General features: G+C 40.8%; 1 protein-coding gene across 8 annotated transcripts in view; it reads left to right on the top strand.

Moving 5' to 3' along the window:
• The window catches only part of magi2b (membrane associated guanylate kinase, WW and PDZ domain containing 2b), a 94,970-nt gene that overhangs the window by 59,442 nt on the left and 11,327 nt on the right, over positions 1-24,201 (top strand). For all 8 annotated transcript variants that reach the window (XM_015964737.3, XM_015964738.3, XM_015964735.3 and 5 more), the window contains exons 4-11: positions 2,898-3,122; positions 4,223-4,451; positions 6,479-6,558; positions 18,281-18,338; positions 19,636-19,757; positions 20,160-20,342; positions 22,883-23,412; positions 23,962-24,130. In XM_015964737.3, the coding sequence (XP_015820223.3) occupies positions 2,898-3,122; positions 4,223-4,451; positions 6,479-6,558; positions 18,281-18,338; positions 19,636-19,757; positions 20,160-20,342; positions 22,883-23,412; positions 23,962-24,130 (1,596 nt within the window). The remainder of the gene's footprint in view (positions 1-2,897; positions 3,123-4,222; positions 4,452-6,478; positions 6,559-18,280; positions 18,339-19,635; positions 19,758-20,159; positions 20,343-22,882; positions 23,413-23,961; positions 24,131-24,201) is intronic.

Genomic DNA, 24,201 nt, shown 5'->3' with positions numbered 1-24,201 from the left:
CGATGTTGCACCGGTTTTCTTTACGAGAACCTCCTCCACCACAGGCTCCATGCTTTCAGCCTCAACAGACGACGCCGCTTGATGACGTCATCAACATGCGCTACCTCGATAGGCCGATATAGTCAAACCGTTGGCCAAATTAATATAATTTCTACCATATACCGTTTATACCGCCCACCCCAATGCAGTTTTCAAAATGTTTCATCAAAAATTTCATGAATTCTTCCCGCTCAGATAATCGATTCAGTCCTGTCGAAAGCCAATATTTCTTTTAACAGGAAATGAAAATGTGGTTTTAAAACCACAATCACATCCTTCTCCATTCCTCTCAAAACTGAATATTTATAATCTGCCAGATTAGTTTTTATGCATTTAATGCAAAGGAAAAATATCCAAATGTATTAGAAAAGGCATCATGCAGACTCTAAAATATTTCCAAAACTACATAAAAACAATAAAAATAAGTTAAATAAGAGAAAGAAATGGCAAGACAGGTGTTAGAGGTTTTATCCATCTCTGAGGTTTCATTAACATCTTGATTCCTACTTATTTAAGTTACAGCTTAAAAATCAAACTGTCAGGATGCTCTACAGATAAATTCGTCCTCTGATTCGGCAGCTGAGGTGTTGTTTTGTTTCCTGGCCATCTGAAGACATTTTCATTGTGAACCAGCTACATTTGTCGGAAACTTAAAATAATTACTAGAAAACTGAAATTAGGGAAAACGATCCTCGGCTGTTAAGCCTGCGTCTTGGTATTGACATTTGTGGTAAAACTGCAGAATTCAAAGAAAAACCACTTTTCTTACTGATGTCAAATGTTTCTATTGTCTTCCTTTAGTTTGAGGAAAATCACATCATGTGGAGCTTTCACAATAAAAGAAGTGAAAATCAACAAGTGCTTTACAAAAGCCATTACATAAACCCACATATGAACTGATTACTTTATAACTGTTTATTGCAAAATTAAGCAGAAAAAGGAGGAAATCTTTGTTTAGAATTCTGAACTATTTTTGGAGGGAAGTCTCCTCTTATTGAAACACACTCCCCCTTCAGTTTAGACATGGTTCCTCCTTCTAATGGAGTAATAATCACCCTCTAAGTGTGCCTACCATATCTGTCCAAAGCAACAGTTGAATAAAAGTGAGATTAATTAAGAGGAGCTGACAGCTGGTCGGGGCTTTGAGAGTCAACAAACTAGTGAGTCAGAAAATTTAGCTCTGCAGCAACAGGAACTCGTATTTAAGCCAAAAGTGTAGAAAATAAGATTATTGTGTGACTTTACGGCATATTTGTCTATTAAAATAAAGCTCAAATAAGTGGATCTAATTATATATTCCATTAGCTTTAACACCTGTTTTCCTGTGTGTGGCTGCACTCTCACTGATTTCTTGTATCTAATCAATTAAACAGAGGACGAGTCTGGCAGGCCAGGCTAGTGGACACGTGCAGTGAGACAGAAAATTGGACATTCATGAAAAATCTCCAAAATCAGAGTTGCAATTAATCAAATTCTAATTTAAATTTAAGTTTGACTAATCATAAAACATGTAATCAACAAAACCAAAAATGTGTATTATTATTATTATTATTAACATTATTTTGTCACAATTAGCACATTTTAATTTTGTAATATCTTCCACTTTCTCCCCTTCTGAAGACTACAAATCTGTTTTGTGTTCATTTAAAAAAAAGAAGAACAAGGGGCAGTTTTGACCCTCACACACTCAAAGTTCTTTCTATCCTGTATATTTTTGGGTTGTCATTTTTTTTCTTTTTCATTTTTGTTTTTTAATCTTAATGTTTAATTAATCTTTTTAAAATGTTTTATTTCATTTTTGTTATTAAAATGAAGTTTTGTATCAAATAATTTCAAACATTCTTAATTGTGCTCTGAATTCCCTTATGAGTTTAATCTTAAACGGTGCTACACAAAAACAACTTCTTCTTTTTCTTTTTCTTTTCTTTTTCTTTTTTTCTTCTTCTTTTACTTTTTCTTCTTCTTCTCCTTCTTCTTTTGTCTTCTTTTTCTTCTTCTTTTTTTGCCATCTGCTTGAACATCTACCCTTCCATAGCAGCTTTTCTGTACTTTAATAGCAACACCGCCTGTCCATGTTTTCTTATCAAGATTGATTTCCAGCTTGTGAGTCACGTAGGAGCCTGACGTTAGCAACTTTTCTTATTTATAGGGATCTTAGTGCCATTAAAATAATTTTTCTTTCTAAATATGTTTTTTTTTTTGTTTTAATCTCCACCAAACAGCACAACTCTGCCACCCACCAACAGTCCGAATCTGTAGTCTCTTTAAAAAGTCAATGTCATACTTTAGGCTTTATATAACCAGAAAAGTTGATGATTTTAAAATAAAGCCTATCCAGAGCGATGTACAACGGTGTCTTAGCAGCATCATTTCACACTCTTATTTTGACAAGATGCACTGCTGTGTTCGCTGTGTGTTTTCGGGATAAACTGCAAAAGGATTTGAAGTGATGAGTCAATCATGACTGGAATGGCTCGTAAATGTGATGGAGTTTTTGTAGCTTTTTTATTGAATCATCGAGCAAAATTCAAATTTATCGTAGAAGTTATTAAAACATATCTGTGTTAGGTCGTCTTCTCAGACATCCAATCAGCCAGTTCGTCCTGAAACCTGAGCCAGCAGGTTTCGCAGCATTGATCGGGCTTCGCTGTATTGGAGATGATTAGTTACCAGACAGTAATTCAGCCTAGTTATCTCTGCTCCACTCTGTCTAGACGGCCCATTCTTCACATTTTGAAAGGCAGTAATCTCACAGAATCCACGAGCCATTCAGATCTGCAGCCAGGCTGTGTTACGTCACCTCTGTGAGCACACATTTGGTCTGTAACGCCAAGGTTGCTGCTCCTCTCTGTCCTCAGATAACTTCTACGGCACACCAAAACCTCCAGCGGAGCCGTCCCCGGCAGCCCCTCCTCTGAATGTGAGTGAAGCCCTGCTTCCCGGAGCCCGGCCGAGCGCCCAGGGCAAGAGAAAGAGGAACCAGTCAGTAAGCAACATGGAGCAGCGCACCAGCCTGGAGCCACCTGAGGAGGAGGAAGAGGAGATCCCAGTCGTCAATGGCAACGGGGTCGCAATCACACCAGGTACTGTGGAGCAAAGCAGGACAGAAACTGCTTTCTCTTTCGATGTTTTGATGCCAAGTTTTTAATCTTCTTGCTGCTAAACGTGCTCCACGAGCATTTTTTATCCCCGTCTTGGAGCGGATTCAAACCAGAGAAACAAGCTTGTTCTACTTTTTTATTTTAAAAAGATCAAGTTTCTTCTCTCCAACAGTCCAGATTTGTGTCTGTGGCTATAAAAACCTGCACCCTGAGCATTTTTTTACAAATGTTAACAGACTCTGCTTACATGAGTGTGAACTTCAAAGGTTAACACATGTAACGGTATGAACAAGGTCACCTTAATGCCTCCACTTTTAGTCACTGGTCTCATAAAGGTTTTTGCTCCCGTCCATCTGTCCTCTCGTTTCTCCATCTCTTGTTGTCTTTCCGCCACTGGCTTTTGTCCTTGTTACTAATAATACTCCACCACTCCTCTCTTTTTCCCTTCCTCTCATTTGCGGTCCTCACCCTCCTGACCTCCTGTTTTTTTTTCTCCTTCCTCCCCATGGTCCTGTCTTTGCTGCCCTCTCGTCTTCCTCCTCCGTCCCCATCTGTCTCCATCATCTGTTGTCGAAACTTGTCATGTTTTCTTTCACTTTCCTCTAGTGTTTGCTACTTTTACCACTTCAAGTTTCTTCAGGAAATTTTAGACATCCGGACAAAATAGCCGCCTAGATTTAACGGTGAAGAGTTCAACAAGCAATTTCTTGGTCTTTCACTTTTTTTTCTTGAGGTCTTGCAGGAATTTTACGGCGTTTCCTACTTAAATTACTCATCATCTAACTCAGACGCCACCAGCCCTTCTCCTTCATCTGAAAGCTTCCCCCTCTCTTCGTGACTCAATCTCTGACCCCTATAGTTTCCGTCTTCCTCTGTTTCTCGGTTTCTGACATATCCACGTTGTTTTCTGCTCATGCTGATTGTTCTTAGACTCCGTCCCCCCTACCCTCCCTCCCTATGTCTCCTGGGGGTTTGTAGCTCTGCAGTGGCTCGACTCTGACTCATCATGCATGGCGTGTGTGGTGTGCATTCAGGTCTGCATGTGAGAATATCTCTGTTTTTGTGCTTTTTGTGTTCCACAGAGTCGAGTGAGCATGAGGACAAGAGCACAGACGCCTCTGGGGAGGTAGCGGTTGAAGGGTCCAGCCAGGCCCCAGCATCATCCGAGCCTGCAACTGAAGGGGAGGAGGCCACACAATCTCCCTCCAAATCCCCGTCCAAAGTCCCGGACGTAGACGTGGAGGAGCTGGGTCCCCTGCCTGACAACTGGGAGATGGCCTACACTGAGAAGGGAGAAGTTTACTTCATAGAGTACGAGAAAAACACACTTTTTAATTTTCTTTTTGTACATTTTGTTCTCAAATCTTACTAAAAAAAATGTTTTGGGTGTATTTGTTGACATCATTATAATAGGGTTGCACTACATTAAATTGTGAGACAGAAACGCCTCCTAAAGCTGGTTTTTGTTACTTTTTGAATACAAACAAGAAAAATATGGAGCCATTTGTAGTCCCATAAATTCAAATTCTAACCTTTAGTGAGTGGCAAGTGAAAAAAGATAATTGAGGGATGAACGTTAACCTCATGAAGACTTTAGCCTCCATTCAGCTCCTAATTCCATGAAAATGATTGTTGGGGTTGCTTATTTATGAGGTACTTCAGAGTAAAGTTAATGTTTTTCCTACAGCAATCAAGGTGATTTCAATGTGTAAACAGCTACTCAGGAGAAGGCTTGTTTTAAAAGTTACTCCTCTTAACTTTGATTACATTACTTGAACATTGAAGGTTATGAAGTTCAGCAGCATGTTCCATGTGCCACGTATCTAAGTAACCTTCTAATTTGTCTTCACTGCAAAAGTTGATTTCTAGGAGAAGAAGAAAAGCCTCATTTTCAGACATTTTATCTTATTTTTAGTCTAAAAATAAAAACATTCTTACCAAGAAAAACAGCACTACTTAATATTAGGTACATTTTCCTAAAGGTGTGGAAAACTGAAAAACAATTTTTTTTGATAATTATTTCTGATATAATCAGTCACTCTGAGTTTGTCGTGAACATGAAAATAGTCTCCTACACCTATCTCCTTGCATTATCTTCTGATAGAAATTAGACGGTAAAACTCTAGGATTTGAAAAGCCTGACAGATCTACGTCACACTGTCACTTAACATTCATGGACTCACCCATCTAGACTCATGGCGGAGAAGGCTGTTGTTGGTTTAGCGTCCAGGAAGCGGCAAAGAACAGTTCGGCTAGTAGAAACTAACCTTTAGCATTAGCAACTTCACCACACTGCAGACCTCCTCCAGGCTTGTGTTATTTGGGACAGTAGTAGCTCAGGTGGTAGAGCGGGTTGCCTCATGATCGGAGGGTCATGGGCTCAATTCCAGTTGCCGCCAGAGGTATTCTGCTGTTGTGTCCTTGGGCAAGACACTTCACCCAACTTGCCTGTGTTGGTGGTGGTCAGAGGGGCCAACGGCGCCAAATGGCAGCCTTGCCTCTGTCAGACCGCCCCAGGGCGGCTGTGGCTACATAGTAGCTTACCATCACTGGCAATGTGTGAATGAGAAAGTTCACACAAGCATCTTTGAGTGTCCTAATAAAGCGCTACATAAGTTTGATAATTATTATTATTATTTGTGGAGATAAAGCATTAGAGTTGTAAATCAGTGGTAGCATTGCTGTTATGCAATCTGAGGCGAGATGTCCAAATATCAGGAAACGAGACTCCAAAACCTGCCATCTGAAGCTCAACTGTGATATGTTCTAGTTCCTGGAAATGATGCACCGGTAGACATTTTTTGTTTGTTTGTTTTTGGGTGCAATCTTATCTGATTTTTCTCACTCAAGTATCTCCAAACTCAAATCCCTCCAACTGACTGCTGAGCTACGGACCACTCATTACAACCTCACATAAAAAATAAACAGAAATGACATTTTTTGTACCAACTAACCATTTATTGCATATTTTGTTTATTTCTAGAATAAATCAAGTAAAATATACTAGAATAATCCCGTTTAAAATCGTGGATTGTGTTTGGCCTTGAGTAAACTCTATGATGAATAATTGATGTGACTTCTGCTGATCACCAAACTTTTGCATCTGTGGAATGTGTATACATCCTGCAGGAGTAACTTTCCTCTCGCCCTTTCTAATTAGTGGCAGGAGGCTAATTAGTGGATTAATAGGCGCTTTGTTTCCCTCAGAAATCCCCCGCACACGTGAAGAACCACGATCATGTTGGTGGCATTTCGCGTCATCTCTTTTATTTTTTCCGTCAGTCTTTTTCGTTTGCTACCAGCCCCCACCTTCATCTACACCTCTGTTTCTCCTCCAGTCACAACACCAAAACCACGTCGTGGCTCGATCCTCGACTCGCAAAGAAAGCAAAGCCGCCGGAGGAGTGCAAGGAAGACGGTGAGTCTGAACGGCCAGTTTGTTCTCTTAAAAGCTTCGGTTTGTGTTTATCTGAGTCAAACTCATCTCTGGGCATTTGTAGGAGTGTGTTGTCTCGTCGGTTCCTGCTGTTTCTGCACCTGTTGTCTGCAACAAACACACTGTTTCCCTTCCTCGAGGAGAAGATCACAAAAATAACCAGCTGTTTGATATGTGTGCCACTAATCTCACAGTTCTCCAAAAGCTTTCATTCATGTAAAAAGAAGGGCATTTAAAAAAAACAAGCAGAATAATCTGGATTAGTGCATTTTGTTTTGAAGGAAGTGATTTTTAGTTTAGAATAATCTTGACAGATGCACTATGAGGGCTGTAGTCTCATCTTTAACTCCTGTTTTTATTCTTATTGAACACAATTTATTTAACTGAATAAAAACAGAAGAAGATGTTGGGCAGATTTATTTAAAAACACTAAGAAAGTTTTCAGTAGATCAGCATCTATAACTGCTTTGTTTTGGGAGTTGGCTGCTAATCAACTTTATCAAACGCAGAAATGGGTACGGATCAGTCAGTTGTACAGATATTGAGCTAAAATGTTTTAGCTGAGAGTCATTAACACTCAGCTATCTAATTATGCAGGATTTTAATTTAAAGATTAGACCAAAACGACTGTAACTTCATTTTTCTCAGCACATCTCTGACATGACAGACTTATGCTAGGCCTTCCGTTTATTTTTAATTTCTCTTATTTGTATTTAACTATTTAATTATCTTTACTTTGGGATGTGTTTTTCAAAGTAACAGTGGCGTGTCTAGAAAGATTTGGGGGTGGCCAGGTACGGGCACAAATGTGGACAAGGGTAGCACATGTAAACGACGTACAACTTATAAAAAATACATTTTTTTTTAGTTTAATTTATTTACAAAATCATTCATCATAATCTAATTGGCTACTATAAAACAAAATAAAGTCAGGTAAGGGTTACCTTTTATCAATAATTATAAGGTTTTCAATTAATAAATGCATAAATTTATTATAATAAAATTGGGACTTTCTCTGAAATTGTAAAGTCAGGATTATTTTAGAAAAAAGAAGAGGGTGCACTTTATGTGAATAGATGTTAGCATTTTTGTGCATTTGACCTTTTTGTTAATTTTTAACCCTCTCAGGCTTAAAATAAGTTTTGATAAAAGGATGAACAACTAAGTCCTTCAGGGGTACTTCTGAGTTAAAAAATGCTCATGAAAAATGTCTGTGGAGTCACCAGGTAGGTTGGTTTTAACTGTTGCAAATCTGCAATGCCTGCCTCCAGAGGGTTAATTATTTAAATACTTTTCAACTAACAACAGAAATAGATGAGCTTTAAAATCAAATACCAATGAAAAAATGAAAAATATGAGTGAAATAACGAAATGAAGTATCTGGTGTGGTTTGTTGTTTTATTTGAACCCAATAGTCTCCTTATCGGAATTTTCTAAAACAGTAAAATATTAAACTTCCAAATGATTTTACATTTGATGATGACGATGTTGATGATTTTAGTGTTTCTGTTTTAGATTTTATGTTTTTATTGATTGTTCTAGATGTTTTACTGTCTTGCTTTTTAGGTCGGTGTTTTGCAGGAAAAGGGACACGCCCCTTCAGAGTAGTTTGCAGGGGAGCAAAACTTGTAGCTAAAGCATCAACACTGAACTTCTAGAGAAAGTTTTCAGCAGTCTGGTGCAGACACCAGAAAGGTGGTGCTCCAGCATGACAAGATAAATTACAGTAAAGGTGTCACAGCCTGCAGTCAGCGAATTAGTTTGTGATGTGATTCTCCTAAGATCTGAATCAATATCTTCTCCACCTCTCCTTTTCTCAGTCTCTTCCATCTCCTCTCTGCATTTCCTCACCTCACATCTTCCTCTGTCTTCCTTCATTTTCCCTCTCTCACTTTTCCCCTCTCATCCTTTGACCGGTAAAAAAGCTGGACTGTGACAGGATTAATAACCCAACTCAGCTCTGCACAAACGGCAACTTCTTCCGGCTCTTGGAGAGTTCAGATGCTTTTTTCCTCCTCTCCTCCCTATCTTATCCCAAGGCTTTTTTTGTCTGTCTTTGGGTGTACGGCACTTCTGCATTTATTCTGGGAACTGGAAACTGGAAATTATTAAAATGGACCTGATCAGTTGGTCTCTCAACGTGATTGACAAAAATTTTTCAACGATGAGAACGGGAGAAGGGGCTCCCGGGTGCCCCTCTGGGACAGAGACAGCTGGGCATATCATGGACTCCTGGAAACAGTGGAACCTGATCTGCCTCTCTCAACTGTCAGTAGAGGATTCTGAAGACGTCTGGATATTCGTGGTGTCGGTGTCAGGTTTCGTGCTGTTTGGCCTGAGCGGTTACCTGGCTTACCAGAAAATTAAGGAGCTGTCGAGGAATATTGGCTCAATCCCGGAGCTCAGGGATGGATTAAACCGCGCTGTGAATGCACAAACTCATATGATTGTCGAGATGAGTCGTAAGCTTGGAACTTTGGCTGAGATTAAGACTTTGGCACAGAAGGTTGATGCCATCAAGGATAGAGTTGACGGGTCAGCACGGATTGGGACAGATTAATTTACGCCATTATTGGATTTAGAGGGGTTGGAGATCAACAGAACTTTAAGACAGAGAGGAAATTATCTCTGTCTGGCCCCAAAACAAGTTCTTATCTGAATCTGGTGCCCTTGAGCCTGTGAGGCTGAAGAGATTACTCCCCCTCAGAAGAAACGTGGAATGCTGCCGTCGCCATGGTAACTCTGTCTCCCTATCCCAGCCTGGGCGGGACTGCGACCAGTGAAGGCCGTTGAATCGTTTCCAGGAGTCACTGTGCTCTCTAATCCAAATACCTCCTTCCCCTGTCCAAACGGAGGTGACGAGCGCTGCTTATCATGGCTGCATGCACTGATGTGTGGATAGCCCCCAACCCTACCTCCCCACCTAGTGGACACTTATGTTGTGTAATGTCTGAAGTCTGTTGCATTTCTGTCTGAGGTGTTTTTTGCATAGCAAAACTGCCCTCCCTGTGGAGGGTAACTCTGAAGTGTCTTTTTTTTCCTCCACCTGATTCAATCCTCATGTAAACCCTCTGATCTCCATTAAGGTAGGGCAACTCGGGTTGCGAATGACCACAGTCACCAATTCTTGTCATGTGTCTATGCCTATGTATGTATGTCTGATCTCAGAATTGTGTGTACTGAAACTCTAATTTCCCTCTGGGATTAATAAATTATCTTTGAATTTGAATTGAATTGAATTGAATCTCACACACTACACACAGACACACACACACACACACTCACACATAAACACGTGCCGACACCTCTTGTCACTCCTCAAAAGCAGTCGGCACATTTCCGGGTGTTCTTGGTATTTATCAAGAAAACGGAGAAGAATTAATCCCGTTTTGCGGAGCTTTGTAGTGCAGATTTGAAATCCACATATTTTCTACACAATTGGCATGTTTCCTGTTTAAACCAACTCTTCTTTTTCTCAGTTTATTTATTTACTTATTTTTACATATTTTTCCTTGGACACATTCATCCTGCATGTCTGTCACTTTCCACAAACTCCAATAATGTGTCAAATTAAATGAAAGTAGAATACCTTAACCCAAAGTGTTTTGTCTGTGTGTGGAAGAAATACACTGTGAAGAAGCATTTAAAAGAGACATGTTATGACCGTTTTCTTAAGTTGTAATAGTTCTATGGTTGATACAAGACATGTTTATGAAGTTCTTTGCACTAAATCCCTCTTACTCAAGGCAATTTCAGCAGTTATATTCAGCAGTAGCTCAGAAGGTTGAGCTGGTTGTCCAGTAATCGAAAGGTTTTAGGTTCATTCACGGCTCCCGCCAGAGAATGCTGCTGTTGTGTCCTTGGGCAAGACATTTAACCCGCCTTGCCTTCTGGTGCTGGTCAGAGGGACCGGTCGCGCCAGTGTTCGACAGTCTTGCTTCAGTCAGTGCACCCCAGGGCTGCTGTGTAACTCATCATCACCAGCATCTGAATGGGTGGATGACTTGTGTTGTGAAGCGCCTTGGGGGGGTTATAGAACTCTAAGATGGTGCAATACAAGTATAGGCCATTATCCATTTAACATTTAACATGTTTTCTCAGTTTTCTCAGCGGTTTTATCCTTGACATTTTCAGTACCTTCCAGAGTGAGCAGTTTTAGGGCTTTGTCACTTCAAGAAAACAAGCTTGAGGTGGCCAAGCCCACCCACCCCCCACTTAAGCAGCTATTGACCCACGAGACACCATGTCGTTCATTAGCCCTTATGGTAGAAAGACGAGGGTTGAAACATAGTTGAAGCAAGTATAAAGAGAATTTTCATTCAGTGAAAATGAGCCAGTTTGTGGCCTTTTGTTCTCTTTAATTTAGTTGACTTCAAAGTAAATTTGTAATAGTTGGTGTTTCAGCAGACAAGGAAGTAAACTCAACTTGGGGCTCAGAGCTGCTGCTCCTCCAGGAGCGGCTTTCTGTTGTACATGAGGGGTGGTCCTATGCTAATTTCCCCGTTTATGACATCACAAACAGCGACATTTTGAAATGTTTCTTTTAGGGTCATAATTCTTAAAACCAAACAATGAAAGAAAATGGATGGATAGATTTTTTTTCATGTTTGGAGTGTTTATAGAGGCAGTAGAGACCCACATAGTAGCACAAAAGGATGTTAAAAGAGTTTTGTGTATGTCTCCTTTATCATAGTATTTAAAAGCTGAACTTTATGATTATTTTGATTTTTTCCTGTCTCTAGAAAGCAGAATTTAGCTTTTATACCCTTCACACAAAAACACATCCATCCATTTTCTGTACCTGCTGATCCACGCAGGGTCACCAGGACACAAAAACACAAATGATACAAAGCATTTTTTGACTTCTGTTAATAAAGAGAATCGGATAATTTTTGGCTACCGGAAATTTTTTCTCTCTCTTGATATCACAAATTTATGTTTCCTGTTAAGATGTGTACCCATGTGCAGCTCTGGGTTGGACTAATGGATTTTTTTAAGTGCTGCTTCAGTTTAAAAGAGAAGATCAGTTTATATTTGTGCAGAATGGCAAAGTTTCTTTTCTTCAAGAAAAAAAAAAGTTACATTTCTTTTTTTCTTCTCAGTTTCTGTCTTTGGGGATGCAGCCGTTAAGTACCTTAATTCTTGGTGCTGCTGGCGGAGGATTTTAAATCAAAGGGTGTTTTTGTGGAAGTCCTGGATGACACATCACATCCTCTCACTGCACCTTTGAATTCTCATCTTGTAGAAAAGAGTTTTAGAAATCAGAAAATAGGTTGGTTTAAGAGATTTAGGAGCCTCAAGGTTTGAATTTCTTCTTGTAACATCCAAGTGTCCTTAATATGTGTCTCTATGCTGTTTGGTCAGTTCACATGTGTTTCCACCTTTGTGTCAGCTGTTCGTTGCGTGATTGTTTAAAGACACTTTGCCGTTTTTACTCCCCGTTTTCCTTTAAATAATGAAGCATAGACAGAAGAAATGATGTTAGAGTATGCACGGAGAGCAGATAAAATAATAAAAGTGAGCAGAGAACATGAGGGAGACGCAATGCTGATTTGAAATGGTCTTCTGCCTGAAGGATCTCTGAGTCTCGGCGCCTCTGGCAGGTAGCAAGCATTCAGACGTGCTTTCATCAGTTGCTGGTTTCCTTCTTCCATCTTGTAATTCCTTTTTAGCTGCTTCCATCTCATGCATGTCTGGTCTTTTTGCCTCACTTTTCGTTGGTTTTTCATTTCCTCATTCCTTATTCCCTTTGCCCCCGTTCAGTCTCTCAGGCTTCCTTTGCTGCCACGCTGCAGTTTGACAGAATTTTGGAAGACGTTTGCTTATGCTGAAGTATTATTACAAATGTGTTCTTAGTAAGCCTTGGAAAACGTTGCGGTGTATATGCTGAGGCTGGCTCAGAGTTTAAACGCTGCTCATCACAGATCTCGTTGGGTTGCAGCCTTTTTATTGAAATGTTAAATTGAGGAACACAATCCCATCCCTTTCTCAAACTAGAGGAGATGAAGTGGGTATACTGTCTGTTAGAGTCTTTGTATTCCTTATTACAGTATTTAAAGGATACTTTGTGACTTTTTAATATTTTAAAATAATTTTCTTGAGCTGGTATGTGCTAAAATGACCCCTAATAGGGTTAATGAAAGGCCACCCAGCCCCTATCGCCCCCTGTGACCAGAATATTCTACTGTACTTGCAACTTCAGACTGGCGGGCCGCTCTGTTGGGATTTAGAAAAAATTGAGCTGACATACCTGGCGCTGCAGTCTGTTCCAGCACTTTTCCTGCATGTTTTAGATCATGAACGCATATAGCGATGAACCGTTCCTGTAGACACTAATGAAGGCCAGGGAGACATTTCAGCTGTTAGAATAAAGTGTTAAAAAGATGAACGCACAGCTTGGTTTTGTTTTTAGTTCGACAAACGGGCACTAGGGGATGCTAAAAGCAAGTCTAAACTGCCTAGTTCCACTTTAACTTTCATTAACCATGTTGTTTGGAAAGCTGAATTATGCTTCACTAGTCACAGTCAGACCTGTAGAATAACCAAATCACTTCAAAAGGAGCTTTCTTACAGCAGGAAGTAGATCTTTGCTGACCACAAATAACACAAAAAGCTGGGTCACATTTACAAAAAAAATAACTCCTGATGATTCCCTAGACTGATGAAACTAAAGAGAGATTTTTAGAAGGTGTCTCAGGTGTCAAACTAAAAAAACAACATCATCAATAGTAAAACACAGCAGTGGTAGTGTGATGGTCTGAGGACCTGGATGATGGAACCATGAATTCTGCTTTCTACCAGATACTAGATGGAGGCTGTCTGACCTTTGGCCCTAAACAGGCCATTCATGCTAGAAACCCAAATCCTTTAAGAAGAGTGAGGCAAAATTCCTCTACAGTGATGTGAGAGACTCATTACCAATTATCACAAACAAGCTGCTGTTGATGCCAAGAGGGTCATTAATCCACATGGAGCCAGGCTGGTTTGGATAACAGTGTGGTGAAACCATCGACATTTAAATATTGGACAATGGGTCTCTATAGGCTCCAATAACACGTTTTTGAAGAAAAATGGGAGGTGGCCACCACCGCCATTTTGACCGTGTCACAGGTTCCGTCAAGCCCAGACAATTCCACAAAAGGGAAGAGAGGTGGAGCTGAGGGTGGGGCTGTAAGGCTGGGATCAACTGACAACACCTGGTCAAACTAGCTACAAGCTAACGTGAAGCTAACCCAAACCTAACGCGGAGGTGGGAGCTAAGCTAACGGAGGTAACAACCTAGCTACAACCGGAGTTAACTGTGCACAACACCAGAGCTTCTGAGTCAGAGATACGCCGGGCTGACCGCTGGGTAAAACCGGGTGGAACACAGAGGTCTCAGAGAGCTCCACAAGCAGGCAGCCGCACAGCAGACAAGCGCTACTACGATCTGAGATGCGCAGAGCTGCCGCTGGGGAGAACCGGGTGGAAAGGTTTCCATCCCAGGGCTCCACAAGCCGACAGCCGGCGCAGCAGTCAGAAGCCGCGATCAGACAGAGATGCGCCGAGCTGCAGGGAGGGGAAAACGGGTGGAAAACATCGGTCTCCCGAGAGCTCCACAAGCCGATTGACGGAACCCAGCTCCACCAACATGTTATATTTCAACCCATTTTCTAAAGTGCAGCATTATGTTAAATGCACTGGGTTTTACCCTATTACATTTAAATTTCATGGTTAAACAGTACTTGTTAAAATCTAAGCTCAGCTCTGCAGTGACCTAAAATACATAAATATAATTTTACTTACTGAAAAAATGAAGTGTAGACTCCTTGGACGCTCTATTAGTGCAATTAATGCCACAGCAAGTCATTTTGTCCAACAATTGCACAAATAATATCCAAACAAGAATACACACACACAGAGACTCAAAATCCCGGAACAGTTTCCAGGCCAGACCGAGGCTCTACTGAGGCCTTTCCACGGAGTTAGCTCTGTGGTCACGTGGGTCTGAGGCGGCGGTCACGTGGGTCTGATGCTCATTAATTATACCGAATTTTAGGCTTTTAATACACTTAAACAGAAGAGTGAGAAAAAAATTCACCCCCCTCAGAGTTGTCATGAGTGTAAACTAGATAATTTAAACAAAAAACATGTTTTGGTACCAGGCTGTAAACATGTTTATTTCTGCTGTGAAATTGGTATTTTTAACATGGGAGTCAATGAGGATTTGCTCGCTTCTGACACCAGCCGCCAGCGGATGAGGGTGGAACTGCAATTTTTGGGACGTCCGGGATTGCTTCAATTTTTGAGCCACATTGTGGGGGCTTGGGTGAAACCAATGGCTATAGAGTCACCCTGCCTCTGATACACACTAAACAAATCAATACACAATCATAAGAGCGAGAAATGCCCTCCCGTTCAACTGTCAGCAGCATTAAAGCAACATTTTTAGACTGTTTCAACATTTTTACAAATAATTCATATGTATTACTATTTTGAACTCTCTGTGGAAGGCAGCTCTTTGTTCTGAAGATCATTTATTTATATTTTTAGTTTAATGTTTTTACTTGGCCAAACATGTCACACTGAGGTGAAATTTAAATATAGACATTACAAAAATAATTAGTTAAATACAGCATCAGTTGAACTTTGACCAAGAGAATCAGAAGCTTCAGATTTTATTTTTTCTGTTTTTGTGAGGGAGTAGGTGCAAAACCAAGTGCAAAGATGTAGACTCTCATCTTAGAATAATTGTGCAATTTGAGCTGAAAAAGACGAATATTTGATTTTTTTTTCTAAAACTGTAGTGAAGGTGTAGTCAGTCAGCCCATGCACTCTTTCATCCATCCACTCATTCACTCATTTATCCATCAATCATACATCGATCTATTTATTTGTCCACTCATCCATCCATTCATCAATCCATCTATTCATCTATCCATCCATCATCTCATTCATCCATCCATCCATTGTACTATCCATCATCTATCCATCCATTAAATCACTCATTTATCATCATCCATCCACTTATCTGTCCGCTCATCCATCCATTCATCCTTCCATCTGTCCATTCATCCATCCACTCATCCATTCATCCATCTATCCATCCATTCATCCATCCACTCATCTATCCGTCATCCATCTATCCACACATCTGTTCATCATCTATCCATCCACTCATCTATCCATCCATCCATCCATCCATCCATCCATCCATCCATCCATCCATCAATCCATCCATCCACTCACTCATCCATCCACTCATCTATCCACACATCTATTCATCATTTGTCCGTCCATCCACACTTCTATCCATCATTTTTATAATTTCAACGAAATGTTTTTTTTCTCATTTTGAAGAAAAATTTTTAAACACAAAAATAGCACAAATGAAGCTCTTAATGCTCCAAATGTATTCCTGCTCATGATGACGAATCAGACTTAATATAAAGCCGATGACGCTCTCACACATTCCAATATGCTAAGTCAGTTCAGTCTTTAATACACAGTGCATACACACTCTGTAAATATTCTCTTGTGACTGCATGAAAACACAAACACCCTTCACCCTTTCTCTCTCACTCTGTCTGTCTTTCTGTGTGTGTGTGTGTGTGTGTGTGTGTGTGTGTGTGTGTGTGTGTGTGTGTGTGTGTGTGTGTGTGTGTGTGTGTTTCAATGGCAGGAAATAAAGACAAGACAGCTCTCAGCTCAGGCGAGAAAAAAAAGACTTTCACTGGTGGTTTCCATGGAAACAGTCTCCCTTTCACTTTAGGGGGAGGGCAAGTGACTAGTAGATGAGTTAGGCCGACATTTAAGATGGCTCATGAGCAGGGTGGGAGTGAATTTAAGGTGGTTTGAAGTATGAATCTGTCTGACTTGTCCACAGCAGGTATAAGACGGGTCACATGAGGTAATCAGATGATCATGCAGCCGGGTGATAATTGAGGTGTGCATTTGTTTCACCTTGGGCTGCACAGTCAGCATGCTCAGCTGCCAGGCCACACACATACACACACACACACACACACACACACACACACACACACACACACACACACACACACACACACACACACACAGATGATTGAAATCAAGATTACAGATCTGTCCATAATTACATTACAGCGTGAGGGATATTGCTGGATATCTCTTTCATGCAGAGCAGATGATAGTAAAAATAAAAGGAGGGAGGATTAGTGTGTGAGAGAGCGAGTTTGTAGTGTTTACGTTTGGATATCACACTCTGTGATTAACACTCAAAAGGAATACTCCACTAAACATATTCCAATGAAGTGTCCTGGGATTACTGATATTCTCAGCTAATTCTCTTTAAAATGATTATTTAACTTGTATTCAGTGAAATTAGTCAAATGGATATTTTAATTCTACTGATTAGGCACATGTATCCTATGAAATATACCTAAACTATTTTTGTTTGGAAAGTGTTTAACAGAATAACCTTTTTTATTTGTATTATATTCAGTTTTTAAAAAATGCTTTTAATAAAAAAACAAATAGAATTTTCTTTACAAAAATGCAACTTTTCAAAAACAATTATACAATTTCATAAGATCTACAATCAGTCCTAAATGTTAAATAAACGTTTGTGAGACAAAGCTGAAACTTCCAAACTAAACTCCTGCCCCAGCTTCAACTTTTCCTCACCTTCCATTTGCCCCGTCTCACTGCCAAGGTTGTCAGTTCTTGACTGCCCTTTGTGTGTGTGTGTGTGTGTGTGTGTGTGTGTGTGTGTGTGTGTGTGTGTGTGTGTGTGTGTGTGTGTGTGTGTGTGTGTGTGTGTGTGTGTGTGTGTGTGTGTGCGCGCGTGCGTGCGTGCGTGCGTGCATGTGTGTGTGTGTAAAAGGCTGAGGGTCAAACCGAGTCCTTGATGACTCATTGCTAGTGCGTTTTTGTCTCATGACACATCCTGTTTGTCCATCCGCATCTCCAGTTATTTTCTCTTAAAATTGTAACTTTTAAACACAAAACTTGAGAACAAACATAAATGACCGTTGATGAAGAACACTTCCTGAAGAAATCCGGATCAAGATTATTTATATTTTAGATATTTTTGAGTAGCAGGAACGGGCAAATCAAGTAAACTGTGGGTTGATGTATATTTTTATGTGGTGACGCTGTGAAACAAAGATCTTCGCTCACTGTTGGCTAAAACAAGCACCTAAATGCCATAAATCTGAAAACATATAAAGAAAAAGCCAATTTTAACACTGCATCAGGTGTTAGAAGTGACTGAATCTATAAGAGCGTTCATGAGTTTGATCTTTTCCCTGAACTGCTTCAATGAATCATTGGAAGGATGAATCCAAAGGACAGATAGTAGAAAACAAACTATAGGTAGGCGAGGTGATGATTAACAGAGCAACTATTCAAGGAGAAAACAAGTAGTTGTGCAGGAGAAACAGAACGTAGTGTGATGGAGGTATTTGGCCTTGAAGGATTGTGTGCACAAGAAGAAATGACAGGGAGAATGTTCTTTCCCTCCTTCACTTACGCTTTATTGACTCTTTGTCATGAATCGTGTCTCAGTGAGGAAGCCCCCAATGCCGATTGAAGTGTTGCCTGTCAATTGAAAAGCGCTTTGGGAGCGCCGACTGTATCTGTGAGCCGAAGGATTCGTGTTGTTTCCCCTGAGTGGTTCCATTCAGCGTTCCTCCTGCTCTGAGCATCAGCTGACTTTATTTCCTGTGGTTCTTCTTCCTCTCAGAGCTGCCGTACGGCTGGGAGAAGATAGATGACCCCATCTACGGCAGCTACTATGTAGAGTAAGTTTCTCCATCACATGGGTGAAGCTCTGTTATAAAACACAAAACAGTATTAAAGATGTAACCATAAACTTTTTAAACATTTACAGAATAAAGTATTTATTTTGTTATAGTATAGTGTAATTTACTCTTTAACTTTGAGGACAGAATTATAAAATCACAAAGTTTAATGAAGTTTTGAAACTGGCTTTTACTAATGATACGTAAATAGCTAATTAGTTAATAGCATCATAGCTAATTAACATGTTTAGGCCCCTAGAGGTATTGATGGTGACTTGATAAAGTTCAAATCAAATATTAGAATGAGGTAGAAAGGAGATTTAAAGTAACAGAGTAGTTTCCTGCTCCTCCGCCCTAATGGTTGAAAGTGAATTGCAACTGTTGTAAACAACCCTGCTGCAGCCTGCTATAGCTAGCGCTAACAACAACCAAACTACTAACATGAGCCAGCTAATTCTAAAATAAACCACAAAGTAAAAAGATCCACACTGTTGGACAAAAAATATTATTACTTACAAGTCCAGTAGCAACAAAGCCCGGTCACTATCAGTCCGTGGTGTTGTAGCCTCATTTAGCTCCCCCATACTAGTGTAGGCCACGCAGATGTTTGCTCCGGTTTTAGCTTTTTTGCTTCACCTCTAAAGATTTTACTCTCTTTTACTTCCAGGCTCAGCCATGATGCCAACAAAAAAGCTAACTTCCTTTTCTTCTTCTTGCGCTTTTTATTGACTATCAGCAAACTGAAAATACTAACCGCTAGCATTACAGCTAACAGTCGTAAAGCAGGTTAAGAGTGCCCCCTAGAACACCTACCCGCTTTACAAAACTGTCAAGTGTGGTTTTTGGTCAGCAGAGGGCTGCAGAGTGGTGTCAACTATAAAACCGGTCACATTTATAATTCACAATCACTGAGATCAACGTTAAAGCTTTAGCTTAAAGTAAAACAACTATCTGTTACTTAAAGTGACTTTACATGTGGCGTGTTTTGTTGGTAAGAAGCTGTTGACCTAGAGGGATTTTCACCCACAACCTAGCAGCAGTTGTGTGTACCAGCAGCTATAGCTCACACTTAGTTTCATGAAGCTGTAACTTTAATTTGACCATTTCCTGCTAAAATCTAACATGAGAACAATGATCTGAGCCACAAAGCTGCTGGTTCTTATTACAAAATGTTTGTAATTTTATGCACAATTGTGTTGGAATGTATTATATATTTGTGATGTTTTTGTGATTTTTCAATGTTTCACTGTGTGTTTTTAATTTAAAAAAAAATTATTTTATTTTATTTTATTTTCAGCCACATCAATCGAAGGACTCAGTTTGAGAATCCCGTTCTGGAAGCTAAGAGGCGTCTGGAGCAGCAAAGACAGATCCAAAGCCAGGGCCTCTCTGCTCTGCCTTTACCTACAATATATAGAGGTACAATTTTATAATGTCCAAATGAAAAGCACTTCAAATTCAGATGCAATTAAAAGAATAAATTCATCATCATGCAGAGAAGTGGGCAGTTTTGTGGGCGTCAGATGGAACAGATGTCACGTTGTGGTTTGCAAGGTTGGATGAAAATGACCCTAAAGAACATGTTCAGCCCAAGGCCTCCAGTGGGATCATCCAGGCATGCGTACGATGACATACGAGTGCAGCACATTATGTGCTGCTTCGTCTGAGTGACGTATCCTATGAGTCAGTTCGTCGAGGAAATACATCCTCGTGTCAGATTAACACGATCGTTTCCAGGCTTCATATCGGTTAGAAAATGTGTGACAAAACTAACAATAAAAGAGATGTGAAATGTAACAGGAAAACCTCTTCTGAATGCAGAAAAGCCGTTGTTCACCAGGGATCCGACCCAGCTGAAGGGCACCTTCCTGTCAACAGCCCTGCAGAAGAGCAACATGGGATTCGGGTTCACAATTATTGGAGGTGACGAGCCCGATGAGTTCCTGCAAGTGAAGAGTGTCATCCCAGAAGGACCTGCTGCCCAGGACGGGAAAATGGACACAGGTGATTATGTGTACTGGTCCTATTGAGACATAAATTGTGTTTTAAACAAAGGGCAAGTTGCTGCTTGTAATTCGGTAACCACAGAAAGGGTTCTTCATCATTATTCTGACTGTTCAGCATTTAGGAATCTAATTTATTTCTTTAGAAGCTTAAAAAGAAAGAGAATTTAATTTGACTGAAAAATAAGCTCAGACCAGCCTGTTGAGCTCAGACTGTTAATGTGCAATAAAAAGTGATGCTGTGTTAGAACAGATCACTTCTTAGCATCTGAATTGGTAGAAATGATCATTTCTGATGTGTCTCCCTGAAGGAAACTGGAGCATTTAGTGTCACAAAAATATTTTTAGATGTCAAGGATTTGCTTCGTTGACCAAATTTTCTAATTCAGTTTAATCTCAAAATCGCTTGATAAATCTCCAGGTGATGTCTTAAAGTGCAGCAATAGATATGAATAATTTTAGGCAGCAAACCTTCCCTTCAGCCTTTATTAACACATAAATAGACACCCACGGATGCTAAACGGACTGTTCTAATAATAAAAAGCTTCCGGCAGAACCAAGGATGTGTCTTGTCTAAATGTTCCCTCCTTGCTCTTTCCTTTTTATTTGCTAAATATTTTACAAACTCAACTAAAGTGCAGTTGATGAAAATTTTACCCTTCATGTTAAATTTGCACCCCCTGTCGACAAAATTACTCTGATAACTTAAGAATGATAGAAGATGTTGAAGTTAGAGCAAGAGACTTTTGGATTCCCATCCAAAGGTGTGCCTTTGCCCCCATATGCGCGTTTCCAGGTGAGAACTTGAGTTTTTTTTACTGCCATTTTTCTCTTTTATTTGAAACAACTGAGTGAAAACACCCTGCTTTGTTAGGAGAATCATTTCTGTTTTCAAAGTGGCACTGCAGGTGCAGAATTCAGGAGATTTCTTAAATAACTCGCACAGAGTTGCATCTGTATCATAAAATTACTCACTTCATGCCTCGTGTTTGAATGTTAAATCAGATTAAACTCCAACAATAGCATGAAGAATTTTCCGTTTTACTTCATGTTGAGTTATGATTAGATGGTTTAACAAACCTTTTTTATTTGCAACCTTTACTTTAAGTCAAGTTGTGATATTGTGGTGTGGATATTTAGGAATCATCAACATCTACAGAAATCACAAGCTGGTACCTAAACGCCTCATTCAGAGCACATTTCTTAGCTTGAGTCCCTTCAGCTGCTGCTTGCTGGTTTTGTGTCTCTGACAGTTTTTCTTTTATCTGGTTTCTATCTCCTTCTATTTTATCTCTATCTCTTCTTGTCTCTCCAGCTCACTCTTTATTATTCTTTCTTATCTCACCATGTTAGCTGACACGTCTCTTCTGTTCTCAGCCTCAGTATGTTTTTGTCCGTTATCTCTTTCTCCCTCTCTGGGTGATTTTTTTCCCTTCTTCCTTCCCTCTGTCCTGGTCTGTCAGCCTCTACCTTCTGCTCTCTGTTCTGATTTCTTTCCCTCCAATTTGCTCATCTCCACTCCACGCCGCCGCTGCTCACACACAGACACTCCCCGCCTGAGATTAGCTGGCCTATTTGAGCTGTGCAGCACTGCTCTCAGGGATTGTGTATGATTGTGGATTTGACGTGTGTGTGTGTGTGTGTGTGTGTGTGTGTGTGTGTGTGTGTGTGTGTGTGTGTGTGTGTGTGTGTGTGTGTGTGCACGCGTGCGTGCGTGCATGCGTGCGTGCGTGTGTGTGTGTGCGCGTGCGTGTGTGTGTGTGTGTGTGTGTGTGTGCACTTGTTACAGAGTTCCTCCAGAAGTGTGAAATAAAGTATTTCAGACAGCTGTATTTGTCACACTGTGGCTTTAAAGGTGAATTGCATAACTTTCCACACATTCAGACAGTTCAGCAGAATAGGATCTAAATAATATGATAATTAAGACACAAACTAAACTCATTTCGATATCAAAGACAACTTAAGTGAAAGCTAAAAGCCGTTTTCAAATTTCGATTAGACATCGTCTTATGTGGAAAAAGCATTTGCCCCCTCCCCCCTTGTTAAATTGCGATTGACCACATTCTTTGGAGAGCAAAAGACCTGGACACAACTAGACTTGTAGAATTAAGAAAACACTTCCTGTTTGACAACAGGAAGTAGGCTAAAGGATCTCAAAAGTAACACATCATGCCTCCATGTGAGAGTTCCGAAAACCTCAGCTGAACACACATAACACTAAGACCCGTCCTACATTTACCAAAACCCCAAGACAGTTGGGTAAATATTCAGTGGACTGGTGAGACACATAGATTTAGAAAAACAACAGTCCAACATTGTAGATCTCCATCAGTGGTGCCCAGGTGATTCGATGTTCCTCTGCAGCTCTCCAAAGGGACGCTCTGCTGCTTCCTTGCTTTGTTGCATCTTGTTTTGATGCCACTGAGATTTACAGACTGTGACAGTCTTTTGGGAGCGCCGTACTGAACCTGTAAAGATCAGGAGGTCTGTGAGACATGAAACAGTTCCCAGTGTGACTAAAGCTGTCTGTCTCTCTTTCAGGGGATGTTATTGTCTACATTAATGATATCTGTGTGCTCGGTACCACTCACGCCGACGTCGTGAAGCTGTTCCAGTCTGTTCCCATCGGCCAGAGCGTCACCCTTGTGCTCTGTCGAGGATATCCTCTGCCCTTTGACCCAGAGGATCAGAGTGCTGCAGCAAGCACCTCCCTCACACCCATCGGCCTAGAACACCGTCCACTTGTGGTGAATGGCCGAGGTAGCTATGACCCATACCTGGAGTACCTGTCTTTGAGCTCGCAGCTTCCTCCTCAAGCTTTGGCCCAGGCTGGAGTCTCTCACCCCGGAGACACACACCTGGACGGCTCGTCCCTGCCTCCCACCACGCCCGGCTCAGCGTCAGCACACACACCTCGTGAAGATAACGTGTCAATGGCCTCCTCTGGGACTCCAGGTGTTGGCGGGGCAACTGGACCAGGTGCAGAATTGCTAACTGTCACCATGGTGAAAGGCGCTGAAGGATTTGGGTTCACTATCGCCGACAGTCCAACTGGTCAGCGAGTTAAACAGGTGATGGGATGTTTCCTCCTGACTAAAATATCAAAAACACACCTCAGGTTATATTTCCATTTGTTGACTCATGTTGATTCACAGAGTTCTCACCCTGCTGTTGCACGTTTAGCTGATGTTTGGCTATAATTAGACTTTTTTTGTGCTTTAAAGAGTGGTTAGGGTCAGTCCAGAGATCCCAAACACGCTCTTTTGCCAATCCTAGCCTAGTTCAGAAACCTTTTCATCCTGAAAACTTCCACTTACAGACCAAGTTTAGTCCACTTTTAGCCCAAACATCTGCATCCTCTTATTTTGAAGTATTTTAAACACTGACACTCTCACCCTAGAGCAGCTCAAGATCACCCTTTTAAACTGGTGAGTCACTGTCAGAAAATCCTGATCTCCTGCAGCCGTCAGTGCGTGGTTGTGTCTTTAAGTCTGACGAAAGCATCAATAGACAAAATGATCTACCTGATGTTTCACTTTTTAATAAAATAAGCTCTAAAAACTCCTGAATACAGATTTTTGTAACAGAAGAGTGATACTGGAAGTGTTGCTGTGCTGCAGGTGTTGGAGCCAGGCTCACAGGGAGCATCGGGGCTGATAGAAGGAGATCTGATCCTGGAGGTGAACCAGCAGCCAGTAGCTGCAGCGGGACACGGACGAGTGGTGGAGCTGCTCAAAGACTGTCCTGTGGGAGCGGAGGCGACGCTTCTCATCCAGAGAGGAGGAACAGGTCTGAAAATGTAGCCTCCTTACAACGTCTGATCAATAACTAACATGATACATTACAGTATCATCATTTCA

The sequence above is a fragment of the Nothobranchius furzeri genome, chromosome 4, assembly GCF_043380555.1.
Source record: "Nothobranchius furzeri strain GRZ-AD chromosome 4, NfurGRZ-RIMD1, whole genome shotgun sequence".
Classification (NCBI taxonomy): domain Eukaryota; kingdom Metazoa; phylum Chordata; class Actinopteri; order Cyprinodontiformes; family Nothobranchiidae; genus Nothobranchius; species Nothobranchius furzeri.
The sequence above is the reverse complement of the archived record's forward strand: the minus strand, read 5'-3'. Positions and strand labels throughout refer to the sequence as shown.